This window comes from Hyalella azteca, unplaced genomic scaffold, assembly GCF_000764305.2.
Source record: "Hyalella azteca isolate HAZT.00-mixed unplaced genomic scaffold, Hazt_2.0.2 contig1004, whole genome shotgun sequence".
NCBI classification, from domain to species: domain Eukaryota; kingdom Metazoa; phylum Arthropoda; class Malacostraca; order Amphipoda; family Hyalellidae; genus Hyalella; species Hyalella azteca.
In genome coordinates this window covers 97,555-118,161 of record NW_025931337.1, presented here as the reverse complement: position 1 = coordinate 118,161, position 20,607 = coordinate 97,555, and the positions used below count along the sequence as shown (strand labels likewise).

The following is a 20,607-nucleotide window of genomic DNA, read 5'->3' as shown; positions in this document are numbered from 1 at the left end:
ATCAATTGTGTTTTCAAGCCAACACCTGTGTGCAACTTTTATGTAATTAAAATTTGTAATATGGCAAATATTTTTTTGCTCCAGACCTTAGTAGAGGTACTTTTCCAAAGTCGCACTTTTCACACTTTCTTTTTTTCAGCGATTTTTTAGAGATAGTAAATGTATTATTTCTTAACTAGCTTTATACATAATAGATATTAAAAATGTTGAAGTTTATGCTGCTATTTTTAGTTTTGCAAAATTTTGATTAGTTTAGCTGCTACAGCATTTCTACGAAATGTGGGACGCGCATTCCGATTTACCCTGCCTGTTCCTTGTCACCCTGTTTGACGGTACTCTGGTTTATTCTACCTAACTAATGGTTGGTCACATAGTTCCTCAAACTCAAAGCATAGTGTCAAACCACAAATTTTTAAGAATCTGTTAATTTCCTCATCAACTCAACATTTTAATCAGTTTTTTATGTATGATAATGCTGCTATCCAAGCTACCGGTACTTATTAGTCTATTTATAGGACTCAAAAATGAACTTGATTTACTTGGAGTGCAACAAAAAATGTAACTACCATTTACAAGCAAAAATGTAAGTTAACCAACCTATTTTGTAACCACCAGGTTTCCACTCTCCAGACCAGACCCATGTTTAGTAACTATAAATGACAACTGTGCAGTCAAGTGAGTCAACTGAGACATAAATTTCTACTTTGATTCAAAAACCTTTCCAGACAGACTAAGTCCATTCCATAATTAATATTAAACATGAGATTCATATTAGGAAAATATTAAAATTGAGATTTAGGACTAATCAATGCTCCTTTACGGACTGCTCCACAGTCTGCAGTACAGTGAGCTCAGTCAGCACACTAGGTAGCTGACTAGGAGCCCAGCATCATTTCTCACACAAGATGTAACTGCCCAGTGCAAAGTGTGTACTTACCAACCAACGTGCCAACAGTTCAACAGGCAATAAATTTGATTTTGTTCAAAATAAAAAGCTGTATTTAAGTAAAGTTTCATGGCATTAAGTAGCTAAAAATATTAAAAATTTATGTTTCCACATGGATTTCAATGCTTGTTGGCATTGAGAAACTTCTCGGTATCTCTCTTATCACATAGGTACTTGCTAAATAAATTATATCTTGGCTATATATTTTACTCAAAAGTCAAAATTGCTTTGAGAGCTATCTGTCCATTTGGTCCAATCAAATGTATGGTTTACAAAAGTCCCTTGACATTGATTGCTAAAGTCAAGTACTATACATGTGTTTATGCTGCCAATTTATCATAAAAGCTGTATCTTCATATTTTCATGCTTTTTTACAAAGAAAATTCATTGCCTGAAATGAGAATTTTCAAGGAAAACCCCTATTACTATAGGGGTTTTCCTAATTCCTCTAATACTATTTTGTAACCAAGTCTATCTGTGCAGAGTTTTCTACGAGTTACAGCCAAATGAGAAAATAAATAGCAAAATAAATCACTGCACTAAAATTTTATTTGTTGATATTCCACAATAACAAGTATTAGTTATCTAATTTTATTAAATTCAAAAAAGAGGTAAAGCATATTTTAAGTCTAGAATGGCCCACACAAGGTTTCTAAAAATGCTTGTTTTTTTTTTTACTTAAATTTTACATACGCGACTATCAAAATAAGTATTTCAATATTCTAATCATTTTAAGTTATTCATGATTTTTGTTTGCTTCTTGAGAATGCCGCTTATTTATACATATTATATTAGTAGTCCGTGAATTCACAAGCATGTTCTCTTAAAAATGTAAAAACTATGTTGTAGATAGGTTGGGAGTTTGTGCAAAAGTAGGCATGTTATTGTATAAAATATGTAGGATATCATTCATGAGTCATGAGACCAAATTTTTATTTATGATTCTGGTACTAGCACAGCCTGTTCCAACATTCCAGCAACATATTTTCTATTTCTAATTATTTAGTTATTGGTACAAACAATCCAATTACACCTTGTAATGCAAATTTTTTCTCACCAAACATTTTTATGAAATGTTCATCATAGCAGCCTTATGGAGAATTCTATATTGGAGGCCAGGCTGTTAAAGTTTGGAAGCTAGTATTGACATTTTAGCAAAATTACTTGTTCAATCATCATTTTTATAAAGAAATTAATCACATAAGACAAATACAAAGACTAATTTTCAAGGAATTTAATTTATTAATTTTTAGCATATTTTAGTTCTTCAGGGAAAAGCGTATCATTATATAGCTAATTTATTTGAATACCCTAGAAACAGAGATGAATTGTTTACTGTTTAGAATCATTCCAGAGTATCAGCAGGCATGAACTTATTTCTTTGGACTTCCAGCTCTGGCAATCTGAAATAGAAAAACCATCATTAGTCAACTGAAAATGAATTGCAGCTTGTAAACTAAATTATTTTTCTGCCATAGGCTTATCTATTTGCAAACAATAATGATGACAAATATAGTATAAGTAAATTAATGAGAACTGTTTAGGAAAAAAGCATTCATAAAAAAAATTTTGGATTTCGACACTTAGGATTAGAACACTTAATTATATAAAAACAAATTACTTTGTTAACAAATCAATGCTTATCTGTAGCTATGAGCAATGTTCCAACTGGTTGCATTGAAGTTATAAAAATATGCCATACAGATTGCATGAACATTGCTCCTGGTACAGTAGGCAGCTCTTGCTGTTTTGATTATTCATCTTTAGCTGATGTGGCTTCCATTAAAGGTGCTTCTAGCTTCATGCAGATTCAATTTTCCAGATTACGCTTCTTAGTTAATTTTCACTGCATTTGTTATTATATGCATTCCATGGAATTACTGGCAATTTATTTTAGCCTAAGCCACCTGCAGGGTTTTTAGCAGCCATACAAATCCATCTGATATCACATTTCCTCCACTTAGGCTGACCATAGATCACATGTTTACTGTTCAGTGACTCAGTCAGTTTATTCTTTTATTTTCCCTCCATGCAAATATGTGTTCTCCACCAATGTGCCCTCATTTATCATTTTAATTTTAGGGTATTCTTATTTTCAGATAGAAACAAATATTTTTGATTAAGTTTTCAGTTTTCTTAGGATGGGCATTTCAGACAGAATACCCAAGAGTAAGAGCCTCTGGCTCATTTGTGTCTTCATACTATTTCACTTTATGGCTGCTGAGGCCAACATTGTTGAAGATTTTGATGCAGATTCTTTTGTGGAAACTGAGGAGGTAAGTTTGAGTGACTGAAATTGTATTATTTTCAACTGATGCTTTGTACTCTTTAAAATAAAAATTTTTTGTTGAAAATGTTGAGGAGAGCTAATTATAGATCTCTTCTTTGAAGGTTTAATGTGTGTAGAGAACAAACCTACATGCTAGTGATCTGTTTTAATCTTGTTTATGGCTATGAATTTAAATGTATTTGATTGGAGTTTTCACAAAATGTTAAAATTGTTGTTGTTGAAATAGGTACTGTAATTAATTTTTTATATTGTGCCGACAGTTTGAGAGCACATCGACACAAGATGCTGCTTCCACTGAGAGCCCTGCTGTTGAGGAGGAAGACATTGCTTATGCCACTCCCAAACCTCCTCCCAACTCTTATATGGCTGAAACTTTTGATGACATTGTCAAATTTAGCAAAACTTGGATCAAATCACAAGCTAAGAAAGATGGAGTTGATGCAGAAATTGCCAAATATGACGGTAATTGTGAAGCTTGCATATTTTTATGGAATACATCATTAACTGGAATGTTTTTATTTATTTTAAGATGGTTTACAGAAGGGTTTGATTTTTAGACCTTGAGATGCACCTTCTGAAAAAATTGGTTTAAGTATACCCATACAAATTATTTTTCGTCATGCTTGCTTTCTCTTGAAATTTTTACTTAAATGTTTACAAAAGGTTTTTTTAGAGTCTGGCTGTAAAATGGCTTACCTGTTTCTTTCTGGGTGTAAAATGGCTTACTGTTTTTTGGCAGGGGTTTGGTCGGTGGAAGAACCTGTTGTGCCTCTCCTGAAGGGTGACAGAGGACTTGTTCTCAAGTCCAAAGCCAAGCATGCTGCCATTTCTGCTCCTCTCAGTCGCCCCTTCAAATTTGGTGCCAAGCCATTTGTAGTACAGTATGACGTGACCCTACAAGAGGGACAAGAGTGTGGTGGTGCTTACCTCAAAGTGAGTAGCTGATTAGTAATGTTTATTATTGTAGATTTATGACGCATTACGTCATTGTTAGTAGTTAAATAATTTTATCTGTTAGTATCCTGAATATTCATCGTGGGCTTCTCATTTTCATAGTACAACTTTTATAGGCCTGTGAGCAAGAATTGATCATGTTGCCATGACCAGTATATTCATGGAATGCTTTGCTTATTTGAGATAACATCAATTGATATCTTATATAAATAATTTTTATCTTAAAAAATTTTGTAAGCTCTGCAGTTGAAAATGGTAATGTTATACAAGAATAAATATTTTGTCAATATATTCCGTTTGATCAACCTGAAAAATTATGCATCAATGCATTTCATTCTCAATTTGGGACTCTATATTTTTCTGTTTAAATAATATCTCATCTAATGCAAAATGTATTTCTTCAGTTGCTGAGCCTAGGGGATGGAAAGCTGACTGAGTTCCAGGAGAAAACTCCCTACACCATCATGTTTGGGCCTGACAAATGTGGCAATGACTTTAAAATGCACTTCATCTTCCGTCATGTTAACCCTCTCAATGGCAGTATTGAGGAAAAACATGCTAAGGTAAGTTAAGGACTTACTGGCATTTTACTCATTTTGATATTGCATCAAAATTTGGCTTTGTTTGTTCTCTGCCATTGTGCAATTGTAATTGGAATTTTATCTCTTAAAAACACAATTGAGCTTAATTTATCTACTATTAATTCTTCAAGTTTTCCAAAATTATCCCAGGATCTAGGTACTAAATTCTGAAAAGTATGCCAATCATGTAAATTTTGCCCTCTTATTTTTTCATATAAAAATGTTTATTTGGAGTGGCCGAGTATACTAGTCCAATTTTGTAGCCCTTCCCATGCATGGAAGATGGAGCCATGGCCAACTTGCCCTCGTTTTCTTTCGTCCATTCTACACTGTTCTTTTTGTTGCAAAGCTTCTTCCAGCATTTGATCCAATCCTGTTTCGCTTCATTTTACTAATGCGATTTTTGTTGATTAACGACGTTAATTCACTATTTTTACTCAAAAATGCAATTGTACCAGTCAATACGAGTCTTTTCACTGTTTTATTGCCATGCGGCATCTTCTTTATAAGATGTAATCAATATTAATTTGTTGAATTTATCATGTGTAGATAGATATCAAGCTATATGGCACATTCCATGTCTGGTTTAAATTCATGTTCTATCAACAGCGCCCACTTGGCAAATTTGAGGACTCGTTCTCTGACAAGCGACCACATCTCTACACGCTCATCATCAGACCTGACAACACTTTTGAAATGAGTCTTGATCACGAAGTGAGTCTCATAGTTAGCAATGGAAAAATTCCATCTTAGGAAATGATACGTAGCTGAAAACAAAAAGATTGTGTATATGTATATTTTTTCATGCTAATGCTGCCCAAATAAATGTTTTGGATTTTTAAAAAATGTGTGCAATTTTTTTAGGTGATCAACACAGGCAACTTGTTGGAAGACTTCACTCCGCCTGTTAACCCCGAGCCTGAGATCCCCGACCCCAATGACTCCAAGCCTACCGACTGGGATGAGCGAGAAACTATTCCTGATCCTGAAGATGTGAAGCCTGAGGATTGGGACGATGATGCTCCCAGAAAGGTGCCGTTTCAATGAAATGAAAATTGAAGTCTAATACCGGTACTGCTTATTATTCAAAGTTTCCCCCTTGATTAGCCACTATCAGATTCGATGTTTAAAGTGGGATCTAATTTTCAACTGGTGATTCAGGGCTTCCGTTTAAATTTTGTTCTGGAATTTTTTATCTTCTTCGCTGATCATTGATGTTGCAGAAATAAACTACAACGTGTTAACTTGGTTTTTAGAACATATATATATTTAAAAAAATATTGGTGTAATTCGGCAGGAGCCATTCTTTTATGCAAGTTTGATTGAAGGCCAGAGAATGCTTTTTATTAATACGTAATCTTCTTATTTGTTCATTCAGTGAGCCGAACAAAATGTCTTGCTGGCACCGGGAGATCAAAAAGCAGGTTACCAAATGACATTTTAATGGAATGGGACGCTTCTAATATAAAATAATCATTATCAAGCAAGTGAAGGGTTTTGCAACACTTGAAAATAAACTTTTGGAAATGACAGTAGTACAAATCAAAGGTATTGCGGATACAGTTTGAAATCTAAACTTGAAATTACTCTGAAAATAATTTCAGCATCCGGACTAATCTTGTAGTTTGCAAGTTGATAGCTGAAGACTGAAGAAATCTCCAGCTATCAACTTGCAAACTTCGCATTCCATTGAAATTTCATTTGGTAACCTGCTTTTTGATCTCCCGGCGCCAGCAAGAAATTTTGTTCGTTTCATTGAAAAAAATTAAGATTTAATTGAAGCATGCTCTGGTCTTCAATCAAACTTGCTTAAAATATATATGCAGCTATTTCTACGTAGTTACGTTACTCATTTGTTTTTGTTTTTAGCACTGATTTGTGTTCTTTTTCTTTCATTAAATTTAATCACTAGTTCTATCGACCATTTGAAAGTAATCCTTAACACCTGATTTACCACAGATCCCTGACGCCAGCGCCACCATGCCTAGCGGGTGGCTGGAGAATGAGCCCGATATGATCCCCGATCCCGAGGCAGTCCGTCCAGATGACTGGTAATTTATTAATCATCTTCATCATTCACATTTACCTGAAGCTGTAACTGGTACACTCTTGGAGTCTGGGACACTTCTGTGGGTGCTATAGTGATGAGGGTGTGTAGGTGTAACTAATTACAATGTCTTCCTGCTGGTGAAATGTGAAATAATTTTTTAGCAAATTAATATGCTTTAATTTGAATTTTAATTTATTGCACTCTAAACAAAAATCATATACGTACCTTTAAAAAATCGCATTCAATTTGAGTCTAGACAAGATCGTTAATACCGACAATCTTATTGGCTGATACGCGCAGGGACAACGAAATGGACGGCGAGTGGGAGGCGCCTCTGATCAACAACCCTGCCTGCTCCGGGGCACCTGGCTGCGGGCCTTGGCAACGTCCTCTCATTGACAACCCCAACTTCAGGGGCAAGTGGAAGCCCAAGCAAATCACTAACCCCAACTATCGAGGAGTCTGGATGCCACAAATGATTCCCAACCCCAATTACTTCAATGATCTCGAGCCGTTCAAGATGACCCCTATTGTGAGTTCATTCTCCTTCCCTCCGTCAAATTATTATTAAGTATTTTCTGCCGCCTTATGTCGTACCACTAGTATAACTTGAAAATTTCTGTGTTCTAGCTTGAGCTCATAAAACGCTGAATATTTTTAAAGTATTTATTTATTGGAAGAATTCATTTCAAGTACGTCCATTTTAGTTAAACTTTATTGGTTTCACTAGGAGATTTACTGTTCAAGAAGAGGTTGATTACTATGAGTTGCAGTTCAAATAGCCCAATAAAATTGATTGTGTTGATCTTCTTCATCCATTCTTAGAGCGCCGTTGGGTTCGAGCTGTGGTCCATGTCAAATAATATCTTGTTTGACAACATTTTCATCTCGGACAACATTGCTGAAGCAAAGGAGTTTGCTGCCGAGACTTTCGATCTCAAGATTGCTAAGCTCGAGAAGGGCAAGGTGAGATTCTCTAATTTTGCTTTTACTTTTAATGTCGAGAAATTTTTTTTATTAGTCTGTTAACCCATTATTTTGATTTTTGTATGTGAAGCCGCCTCGACATTTTCCTGATTATTTGCTGCTATCTATTTATTTATCTATCAAAAAATATTTGTCAATATGTTCATCGTATATTGAACAGGGATTCACTTATTTTGATTTATTATTGTTTGCTGGGTCAAGTAGTTACTCTTGAGTTTGATCATGCAATGAATAATTACACTTCGCTTTTACGTAGCTCAAATAACTTTAAAAATACATATAGGTATTAATTCCTACAGTACAAAACATGGTGATGCACATGGTGAAATTTAACTTGTATCCATATCCATGCTATCTTCCGATGTGTGTTACATTTTGAACTTTAGTCTTGCATTGAAATTCCAAGTTTCTAAGTTTTTGATGTTGTGGTCAGGGCGGTGTGTTGCAGCGATTCCTGGACTACAGCAACGAGAGGCCCTGGTTGTATGCCATCTACGTGCTGCTGGTGGCCGTGCCGGTCGTGCTAGTCATCATGTGCTGCTGTGCCTCGCCTATAGTCAGTGGCATTAACGTGTCTCATATTGTCGATTTAGAATTGACGAAATAGGAAAATGCTCTAGTTTTGGATTAAATTATTAATGATTATCGTCCAGAAAAAAATTCTTTGATTACGTGGCATTGAAACATGACTAGGATTAGGTGTGTTTTGAATGATGATTTATAAATGATAATGGAGTTAATCCGAATTTTTTTTTATTGAAGCCCTGATCCCGAACGAAATGCCGCAATGCCCGATCTAATTTTCTGGGCAACTGATTAATGCTCCTGACTAACGCAAATTAGTATTGAATTTGTGATACAGCAGCAGTAGTTTATAAAAAGCACATGCCTTGCATCGACTTGAGATTTTCCGACAACTTGAAGCCTTTATTTTTGCAAAATGTTGCGTCTACTTTTGATCTTGTCGATTTCTGAGTCAGTCCACCTCTGAGTGTCCACTGTATTTCAATGTGAGGATTATTTGTGTTAACGTGTCAAGATATAATTAAAATAATTTTTTTGAATGTTCAATTTGGAAAAATAAGGTTCCTGTTGATTGATATTTTTTTGTTTACAGGATAGGAAAGCTGAAGAAGATCAAGCATCACGCAAAAAGACCGACGCCCACACCTCGGATGACGTGGACAGGCCTGAAGGAATTGTTGAAGAGGAAGAAGATAATGACGATGTAGGTGACGATGTTGATGAGGTTGAGGATGCTGAGGAAGAAGAGGATGCAGAAGCAGAGGAAGAGGATGCAGAAGCGGAGGAAGAGAAAGAAAAACCCGAAGAAGAGAATCGAGATGAGGATAATGGAGAAGAACAAGACGATAAAGAAGAAGGAAGTTCACAAGAAGAGGAGGCCGCAGATGGCCTCGATGATCCGTCCAGTAAATCAGATGAGGTGAGAGTTTGTATATAAATTTAAAAGCATTTCAAAACACTGATTAAATTTTAACTGTTCTCTATGAATTATTATTTGAATCTTTTGTTAAAATTGATGGCTTGAGATCAATTTTTTCTAAAACTTCTTTTTCTATTGTCACCTTTTTATCTTTTCATTTATTGGCATTGCAACTAAATAATCGAGTAACGAGCGACATTGGTTCAGTTGTTCAAAGCTCATATGAAAAATATTGTTCTGAAATATTGTTGCGATAGATCTGTGAATTTTTCCCCGTTCTTAATCATCTTGTCTCGTCCACAGGAAAAGCAGCCGTCGCCTCGTCAGCGAAGAAAACCTCGCCGAGATTAGAGGGATAAAAATGCTTGATGACCAATAATTTGAAAAGACAAACTGTTCATTTACGAAACGGTGCTGGGGTTTTTTGATAGCAGGTTAAAAAGTTATCCAGAACTTCGTTTTTTTTTTCATTCACAGAGTCGGGAACTCATGTTTGATTGTCAAGCGGCTCTAGTGGATTGTTTTGATCAATAACTTTAGGGGATTATGTCATAAACTCAGAGGCAAACATTTTCTGTTTATTTTTGCCCATCCGGTGAATAGAAGGAAATTGCCGGCGTCTTGGTGTGTTGATTTGAATATCTTAGACAACTTTCATTCTGTATGTGTTTTGGAAATGGCTGAGGGTATCTTTAGTTCAGTGTTGGAATTTTGTAGTATTGGTCTAAGGATATCGCACTGGCCAGTGATCGTAAAGTTGAGTCCGTATTGTTAACTGAGCTTTCTACAGAAGAATCTTTTCTTCAATGGAATCACGATAGAATTTATTGATACTTGGTAAATTTTGATTCCAAAAAAAGGCTAATTGTCACTTGCGTGTTAACGATGTTTTATGATCAACATAAATGTGTTTTATAGTTTCTACGTATAATATAAGTCTATCGAGTGTGTGTGTCTGCCTGTGTGTCCATATCCTTAATGATGCTTTCTTTAGGTCAGATAAGTTATTATTTGAAGCCACTATCATCGTTACGTCATATCAGTCATGTTGTCTTGTCTCCTTTATTATATTGAAGAATTTCATTAATATCTTGGTCCTGAATACTGTTACACGAGTCGCTCGATTAATTATTTATACGCCTCTAGGAGCCCCTGAAAATGTCATTTCTATTGTATTGCTATTCGTGATATAATGAATACATTTGTTGTATTTTCTTTGCTGTTTTGTAACGTGTTAGAGTACATGAAAAATTTAGTGAGGATTTATCAAGCTCTGTTAATTTGATCGAAAGTTGCCTTGGAATCCTTACGTCGTATATTCATTACTTCTCTTGCTTATATCGATAACCGCCACTATACGTACATTGGTATGTCTTGCTTTATGTAGTTAGGAATTTATTTCTCGTAGCATGAATGATATAGCCGTTCTGCTGACCGCTATCCTCAAAAGGAATTCCATATTTTATAGTGTCTCAGCAGAGTAACCATTACTTGGATTATTTATATATGTGAAGAAGTTATTCAACGTAATGACTTCAAATCCAATCCTCTAATTAACCTTGAACTCCAACAAGCCTTAACTGTATAAAATTTAGCTCTTGTCTAGTGTAGAGGAATAAGAGAATATTTAGGCACAGAGTGAACATCATGCTAAGGGTTTGGGGTTCAAAAAAGCCGATAAATAATGGATCTTAGGTTCTAATATGCTTTCTTATGGTAACTGAAGTCGTGTCTTTTAGCTTTAAGGTTATAAGTTATGTGTGTAACTGCAAAGATACGACTTGGTTTTATTCATGGTACGTATCTCTTGTGCTTTAACGATTTATAGGAAGAGATTTCATTCTGCATATTATCTAGTCCAGTTGACTGGATTTTTTTGAACGCGTCATGTCGGAATGCGGCACGTGTGTAGTAAAGTTTGATTTAGCAGTAGTCGAGTAATCTATCTTAACGTTTAATTTGAATTAAATTTTACTTTATTAGCTTATGTGTTGAACGATTAAGAGTAATGACATAGTATTTTCCTTAAGCCAGCTATGCATCGGAGCCTTCTTTGAACGTAAACATGCGCGTCATTTCCATCCTCAGTCCTGGTATTTTCTGGAGCTGATGTTGCAGTGAACTATGTAGTATCTTAGCGGGTATTGTCGGCGGCCTAGAAAATTTCAGGTGCGAATGCCGGAGATCTGTTTCCGTATGGGTACGTTTGGTGAAGTGCTCCATCTGATCACTTATAAACACGCAGCAATTGTTTCTTGGTTGATTTTGTATTCTTACATTTGATTTGATGTTTATGAACATTTTAAGCAAATCTGTTTCGCTTTTGTATAATTCTTGTTGGTTCGCAAGCCTCGAGGTATTCTATTTGGTTATTTATAAAGCTTAATTTGGATTTATATGCGGTGTTATTTTGAAGAAAATTTCTATCTTTTTAAAGCAAAGTTGTAGTACGCAGATTATTTTCTTTCTTTTGTAATTCATCTAAATCGTTTATAAATTCATATATTTTTATTAGCTTCGTGCCTATGTATCTCTTCAATCTATAACAACAGTATTAATGCGTGCATCAAAAAGCTGCGCTTCAGTGGAGATGATTTCATTTATCCGTATGCAATCTTGATTTGGGATGCTGTAGGATACGTTGTTTTTCTTGTCATTTGTATCGGAATAAGTCCCATTAAAAAGCGATTGAATACCATCGTTGTGTTTCTACCCTATAAACTTTCACTTCATATTAGTTCTCACTTTTCTTACATCGCACTGGAACGTGGCATTTCAGGTTCTATCGAAATCGGGTGTTGGTTATACACTTCTGCTTGGAGATTCAAATGAAGTTGGTGAGGCAAATCATCTTTTAAGGTTTCTTTCCCTGCACGTTATAATTCACAAAGGGATTATTGCTTTATTAGAGAGGACTATAAAGTCCAAAGTGTTGGCAAATCATTCGGGGTAACGGTTATAATTGTTTCATCTTCATGTTACGTTAAACTATAGAAGCAAAAACCTTAAATTGGCTCAGGTCGCGCTCCAAATAAATCAAAACTCGTCTTTACTTGATGAGGTAATAAGTTGTAAAATGGCCCCAAGACGTGGGAATGACATGTTAAAACAATTTACCGAATAACGGCAAATGTTGGTGACGAGTTCTCGAATTGATTAGCTTTAAAATGTTTAGAGTTACGTATCTTCGAAATCTAATTATTGAATATGTTAACTCTATGGGTAAATACTCCTAAAAACTACAACAATGCGAGGAAAAGAGATAATGCTGGATGCAATGATAGAACGAATGTGTCAACCGAACTTTGAATTTAATGCAAATTTTATATCTTTATTTAAAAATTGAATTTTAGAGTAAATAAATATTCATGAAATACTTATAATTAAAGTAAGTTTCCAGGATCAACCGTTAGATTATCATCTCAATACTAATTGATAGATCTTGATTGGAAGACAATTGTGAGAAATTAGCACCCGAATAGGAGAAGCACCCGAAAGTTAGTATGTTCTAGGGACATTTTTAGCGCATTTTCTTATTTATGGAAAAAAGGCGCTATAGTGCTCGTCATGTCCGTCCGTCTGTCTGTCCGTCCGTCCGTGACCAGGTTTTCGTCGACGAGAAAATGCGACCGAAAATGCGCTCTCTGTCACTCACTGCAGTGAGTACTGAGTTATATTTTTTCCTCGTGTGCACGAAATAATATTTAATGCATTTCTTACGTTGCGTACGCAAAGGAAGATGAAGGAATGAAACGTTCATTACTTTAGGAATGAAACGTTCATTTAGACTGGAAAGCAAGGGACCTAGCCAGACGTACGTCGGCAGCGGAGTGCAGATGGCATTAGCACGCACGACAACGCAGGCTAACGACCACCAAGTTGTTACAGAGATTTCGATGCTTTCCTTACACCAAGCTTTCAGTTGCGTGTAGACGCGTGTTATGATAGGTTGTGTGGCACCGCGTGTAGGCGGTAAAGGTTAAGTCAACTTTGAGTGCGTGATGTGAACATGTTTAAGGCTGTTTTTATTTTAAAGAGGTTAATTTCTACGAGCGTATCGGCACTGACAAACATACGAGCGTGCAATGCCACTATAAGTTTCATAGCGAGTCTTTAATTATATTTGCACTTCAATTCCAACTAAAATGTATAATTGGTCTTTACATTACCTTGCAAGTACGTCTATTTGTGCAATTTTGCTACCATGCGTTGGATGCAGACGATTTATTTCAGATCTTAACTTTCTAAGAGAGAAAGTAAGTCTTCAGCGACCTTTTTGCACGTTTCTTAAAAAATAACTGACCACCGTATATAAAATTAACTTTATAGGACATGAAGAGGCTTCTGTTTGCTTTTCAAAACCGGCTTAATGTTTTCGACAAGCCCAAACTCCATTTAACACAGTATGAAGGCAGTTTTAATTTATATTTGAATTTTATTTTATAATGAAGGACAGCGAATTGAATAGGATTCCTCTGGCGGCTTGAGCAACATTGACGTTGGAAGGATAAACGTAATAGAGGATAAATTGTAACTTTTCATATTCTACGTATTATTGCATGAATACTCCAGTCCATTACATAATCTAAGTTCTTCCAGCATCGAAGTTCTTTTCAAATTGATTAGCCGTCACATTTTTGGTTCCTTTACATTTCAAGTACCGTACCATCGAGTGGTCTCTGATTTGGGTACCAATTAGTCATGAATAGATTGCTTAAAGTTTGCAAGGAGTATTTATTCAAGTATTCAGATGTCAATCTCTCACCAAATGTGTTTTTGTGATGTCAGCACTAAATTTCTACTCACTTAGGTGCTGATTCTGTAAGCCTCGGCGTTGGAGATAACGTCATCTTTGGCCTGTCAGGCTGTCACCGATTGCAGACATTGCAGAAATATAAAAGTTAGCTCGGGATCGAACCCGCTACTCATTGCTCCAATGTTGCCTGCTCGTAAATGGTTCAATTATTGACGTGAACTGACAAAATTCATTTCTGTAGGGGACAGACAAGCTTGAGCTGTTAACTATTGTTTAGGATTAAGACGAAATTTTTCTACAACTGATGACGCAGTGACATCTTCGCAGATGAAAAATTTATTTTCATCAATAGAAATTTATATTAGAATTTATACACTATGGCTTTCTGAAGCACTGATTCAGAATTAATGCATTAAAAATTAATTTTCTGCAATCGCGAACCAATAATTTTACTATTACTGATGCTTCTTCAATTGGGTAATTTACAATGAAAATATCAGCATCGCCATAAGTTAAGCCAGATTTCACCGAGCAAAACTGTGAACAAATTAACGGTGAATAATTTTTTCGATCATTATGAATTATTATTATTACTATGAAGTAACTGTAATGTCATGTGCTACTTTTGCTGTACTAACGTACATTCGTCTGTAATGTTTCTAACGACCTAATGAGCAGTCATACCTTTTTCAATCAGTTCATGTTTCATCAGTTCAATCATGCATCAAATGACCATCAATCGGTCGTTTCCCGAGTACATTATCGAACAATAATTAATGCTTTGCACTACAGAATTTGTGTAATTTTGGTGCCCTTTACAACCGTGAAATCAAAACCCTCAAGCTGCTCTGACCATCATTAGGAAGATATCTTCAGAACCGGATGACGATTCGAAATTTGGCCGCGTAAACCTGTCTGCTGCAGCTGGGCATCACATATAAGAGACTTGTATACATGTATCGCTTCAGTATTCAAGTGACTTTTTGTATAAGAATCGCTTGGTGCAAACGAAATCATTTATTAAAAAAATTTCTACCGTGCGGTTAAAACGCATCATCTGACTGAAGGAAACTTTTTTATGTTATTGCACTCAATCATTCGTATTAATGACAATATTAGACTGGGTGCATCTAGCTATGACAATTTTTCAAAGTATTCTAAAAAGCATGTTGAATGATGCATATATAAACATTCCGCTATGCTGGTCATATTTTTTTTTAGACTCGCATGTGTAGCATGCGGGATATTTAAAATTTGGATTGACTCATTTTTTGTTATTATTTCCATGAAATGTGGAAATTCAATTCTATCATAGTGTATTAATGATAATAAATCCATTCTTGGTTAAGCAGATTCAGCATTCATGCCATAAATGCAAATTTCAAAACTTGACCGGTTAGGCAAGATTTAGGATAGAAATATTATGTGAAACGTTTTAATTTTTAATGAAATGTATATAAAATCAAGGAATTCTACGCTTCCGGTGAAATGGAAGATTTTAAAACGGGACAGCTCTAATTGATAATCGCTTGACAGAGAATAGATACAATTAAACTATACAATTCATGTCTATAAATATTTTTAAGCAAAATTTACACTAATTAGGCTGTTAGTCGCTGTTACACATTCAATCTCAGTTGAAAATGATCAACAATTTGTCAGAATTTCAATAATATAGTTTTAAGGACGAAAGAATGGCTTCATTGTATCCAGCAGCATCACTCTTATTATATTCGGTATAATCCCGCTCGAGCTTCCTGTAGGTTATCGTAAATTTCTATTTAGAAAGCAAGGGTAACCACCTAGCTGGCTAGCAATCCTTGCGTCGAGTTAGCTGCGGTTCAAGTGAATCCGATGTAGTTTCATTAAATATTACCGGAATCGAAAGTTGGGACGAATAGAAATTGATTGCCATTATTATGTCATCGAAGTGATTTGGCGAATGTTCGTTGCAGGGTTGAAATGCGTTTTCTTTATTGCAGGCACCTTACAGCTGAAGGCGTATATATGCAGACAAACCCGAGCCTATTTCGTAGCTAATGTGGTTAAGATTTTAAAGTAAGATTTACTGTGCGAATAAATGTTGTTAATTCAGTTCACTAATTTTTAACTTCTTCGCTTCACAAACCATTTAGCATTTTTCGAACTTTTCCGCAAAACTTTTATAATTTTAAATTTTCCCTTCTTTTCCACGAAATTTCAATTCGGTTAAGAAATCGTTCAGCAACACGATGCACACAGGTAGGAAAAATGAAAGTTAAGCTCCAACCAAATATTTCCTCGTTCAATTCTCATGAGTACTTCCGTGGAAGGCGGACCCGGCTCCTGCGTTGGGTGTCGTATACGTTGTTGTGCCATCCGTGCAGGCGAAACTTTCACAAATCAGTACCCTTCAGCAGGGCTTTCTTTGACCTAGGCGACCACAACACGGCACTGTATGGAGTCTCCCGTTTGAGATTCGAGTTTCGATGAAATAAAGATTCCAACAATTGTTTTACGTTGCACATTTTTTTGCATTTGTGTTTAGTTTTTGGGGGAATGCGGATTTGAATTTACTCAGCCACAACGCAAGACGGTCTTCATAGTAGCAGTTGATTCTATTCATATTAGAAGGTTTAAATGTACCAGCTGAGTATCTGGGTTCTTCACTCTGTCTTGTGACTTGCACTATCGAAAAAGGTTGCAAAGGAACGTTGGCCTGATGGATGCCGGGTAAAGTTTCGACGGTCGTGGTACTAAGCTTGAAAAATATAGATGAGCTTCGAAATGTTTCTCTCGTACAACTCATGCCCTGATTTCTCCTCCAAGGATCCGGCGACTTTCATGGTTTGGCAATTAACTTCAAACTTTCTTAAAGACTCATCTCCATAGAGCGCAAGAAGCTCGTCATCGCAATTGATCTTGTTTTGGGTTTACAAAGACAAATGAGTTATTGTACTGCATTTTCCGGTGAGCCTTAGGCGCTTAAGTGAAAAGTTTACCATGCGTTTGACATCAGTCGAGTGTGGACCTGACACTTTGCTTGACTTGAAACCTGGAGTAATGAATTGGGAAATTTTTCCTAAAAAACCCAACTGACGTTTTTTCCATCGTAAATAATCAAATCTTCCTTCCAATTTAGTAATAGAGCAATGCAATCGTGCGACTTGAAAACAGCGATGAGTAAAAATTGGTCCGAGTAGTTAAATTTTTTTTTAGCCGGTGTGTATAAAAATTATGATTAGAAAACTGAAGATGGATTGCTTCATTCAAATTTTCGGGTAAAAATACAAATAACGAAGTGATTTTTCACATTTTTTAGGTCGAACGTTTTGTGAAACTTGAGTATGAATGTATTTAATACTGAAATTATTAATTTGTTCTAAATTTATCATTTGAATTTGTTTAGCTTTACCGCAATTTCTCTTCCACCTAATCTTTAGTTTGGGATTTTTTCTTTCTTGAACGTCAGTTAACGGTTGTTTGCAAGGGTAAGGCAGCGATTCAAAAGGAACATATTTTTCATACAGACACAGTTTAAGATTACTTATCATTTCGAAAGTTCTCCACCAGGAATTTTTCAACTGCCAAAATTTCAACTGTTCTCTTGATATTCTTGAAAATATTCTGTAGAAAGTTTGAAATGTAACACCAACACTTTATTTTTTAACAATGGATTCCTTTTGATGAAATATATAACAGCTTCAAGTGAAATTAATGAATTAACTTGGAAAATTAAAAAGTTAGTCATTCAACATCTTTACTGCTGTTTTTTCAATGCCGTTGCTGGAGAATCTTCCTTGAAACTAAAAAATAACAAACAATTTCACAAGAGAAGAATGTTTCCTACCGTTCGGTGGCGAAGGATTTGTTTGGACGTATAATATAATTTCCCATGACGAGACAGGTTTTTGCAATGTGTTCTGAAGGGCTCATTTCGAACACGTAATTAAGGTTGAGGTAACAGTGTGGTGCAACACGACACTTTATTGATGTCTGCAACACGGAGGATGCTTCTAATGAGATCGTTATTCACTCGCCGAGTGTCCTACAAACTAGTGGCGTTAGCGATATGACTAAGTGAAAGTATTTTACTAGGTTATGACTTATCAGTGCGAACTGGATTGGATCTCTCAAATTAAGAGATATAAGCTAATGTATGCGCCGCATAGGACGTAGGATGGTTTGTAATGCTAAAGTGTAATATAAACTTGGCTTGAGTGTGGTCATCAGTTTTTTCGACGAAACCAAGTTTTCGAGACTATAAGCCGTAGAAGTCCGATAGCGATGGTTAAGTAACAGTCAATTAAACCTTCCAGTTGTTGAGCTTTCGGCTTGATAAGCAAAAAATGCTCTTAATTGTGCTAACAGATTTTCTCTATAGCTTTAAATTGATAACGCCGACAAATTTTATAGGATTTCTTTTTCGTGTTACCTCAAAATCCTTGAAAAAATAATTCAGCAATAGCTACTTTCAACTTTGTGGGACGTTATTGCCGGCTGTAATGATTTCATATAATATAGATTATCTGAAAAAAACTACATTCAAACTTCTTTTAGAAATCAGATATTGGAGTGGACATTAATTTATAACACTTTTGACAAATATACGTATGTTAAAAAGAAATTTTTAAAAAGTACGACGGGGCTCTATCATGCAGGTGCAATACTATATATTAGCTTGTAAATGGGAAATCTCTATTTACTCTGATTTTGACTACTGGAATCATTAAGCTTTTATGAGAATATTTATGATTAATTGGAGGATAGGATCCCAATTTTATTCAAAGAAAGTTAATAAAACAGTTTTCAATTGAAAATTTACCTTGCGATAATTTGATAAAAATAATCTCATCAGTTTCTAGATTTGACCAGCCAAAAATGATTTAAAAAAAAATATTCTTAGTAATGAAGATATCATATGTAATACAGGCGATGTCCACGAAATAATATCTGTACTTATGCGCGGGAAAGTCAAATGCCGATTGCATGCCATCACGACTCGTAAGCCTCAGGCTAGCGTATTTTCCGAGCCAACGAAGCCCTAGAAAACTTTCTATAGATGATTGAAGTAAGCATTTTTCGGACCAGGTCTACCACTGTAGACGCGAGCGCAAACTTTGCAATATATAAGTTTTCTTACAAGCTCTGAACACTTCTCTTGTAACTTCAGGCCTTCTTAATCTTACGACTGTTTGCTTGTTTGATTATAGGAAACCATTAAAAAGCACGAAAGGGTTTGGTTTCCTTTCTATATGCTGGCTTGATATTGTTTATTCATATCACCACAATATGGATAAACTCTTGTTATTCGTGAGGCATATAGATGCAATCCACCGATGAAATGTCATCATAACTTGGAGTATATATACAATACAGTTAATAATGCCAATTAAAAACATTATTCATCCGTTTGCTGTTCCAGGTCAGCCCTTCTTTGTCACGCCCTGTCCGGGGAGCTGCTCTCGCGCTAGGTGGGTGATTCCAATCGTAATTGATCACGTGTTTCGTCGTCAACGCGGTTGCCTTTTACATGCAATAATTATTGTTGCGTGATGATGCCACCCCGGATCTTGGATGGCCAGCGAGCTGCATTTACATTTCTGATGATAGTTTTTTTGCACAGTTTCGCTTTTTTAATGTGTGAATTTGAGGCTGGCTGAAGCGTTCTAATCCCTTGAACAGCCTTGTTGAAAGTGCACTGACGAATAAAATACTGGGTTCTAGTTTAGATTTGAACATAATAGAATATGATGAATCTCGTCAAAACACGAAATTTCCTTGTTTATAAGTCCTCATGACGATGAAATTTAAAACACAAACATTGCAGAGAAACATGCCACCAAAACCGAACTGACTTCATGGATGAGTTTTTGCCGTGCTTGATGGTAGTCTTTGCTGCTGTAGCTTTCTCTGCTGCATATATATTCTGAGCCACGTCCCTGTTGCTCCCCGAGACTGGTTAGTACTTCAGCCGAGCCGAGTAATGCCTACACTGATTTCACTTCTGCTGTGACCAAACTGGTTTTCATTTTTGCGGGCCGTGTGTGATTTTTTAAAGTATATGATACCGGATGATACATAAAACAAAGTTTGTACGCTCATTTCGTCGTACAACTTGCTTTAACTCGGTCACTTTCAGATTCAAAATTATCTAATTTAATTATACGGAATAGAAATGCTGCGGATTCAATACGTGATTAGTATTTAACACAATATATTATGTGTAGGTTATGATTTTCGTCTGATTAGATGTATGGATGTTGGTTACAGATAATTTTCGCGAATCCATTAAGTTCTGCAGCATAATTTTTTCGCAATGTAAAAATATTAGCGTTATAATTAAGTGAATTACTTGAGATCATGTAAGTTCTTTCATCCACTTCTTTCATGTCTTGCAGGTATAATTCACCACATTTGTTATTCGGAAAGAATGGATAGCGAATACATGGTGCATTAAGACGAAAGTTTTCTTTGGCTTTCTAAACCTTAAAACTGAAGATAATTCTCGTTTTTTCACACTTTTTATGGACATAAAATCCATACCAGTGTAGTTATTAAAATATTTAAATTTGGAAGTCCACTAGGCCGCATTCAAATTAATTTCTACTCTTTTATAG

General features: G+C 35.6%; 1 protein-coding gene across 2 annotated transcripts; it reads left to right on the top strand.

Moving 5' to 3' along the window:
• The first annotated feature begins 3,028 nt into the window (after positions 1–3,028).
• LOC108680529 (calnexin) lies at positions 3,029–11,950 on the top strand. Of its 2 annotated transcripts, XM_018169357.1 has the most exons (13): positions 3,029–3,222; positions 3,497–3,698; positions 3,976–4,169; positions 4,595–4,753; positions 5,381–5,485; positions 5,636–5,803; positions 6,731–6,822; positions 7,122–7,353; positions 7,647–7,787; positions 8,242–8,364; positions 8,926–9,252; positions 9,556–9,609; positions 9,645–11,950. In XM_018169357.1, exons 1-12 carry the CDS (start codon positions 3,088–3,090, stop codon positions 9,601–9,603), a joined length of 1,926 nt encoding a protein of 641 aa, XP_018024846.1. In that variant the 5' UTR covers positions 3,029–3,087; the 3' UTR covers positions 9,604–9,609; positions 9,645–11,950. The 2 variants fall into 2 exon arrangements, with proteins under 2 accessions (XP_018024846.1, XP_018024845.1); XM_018169356.1 differs by having other exon boundaries at positions 9,556–11,950.
• The last annotated feature ends 8,657 nt before the right edge of the window (positions 11,951–20,607 follow it).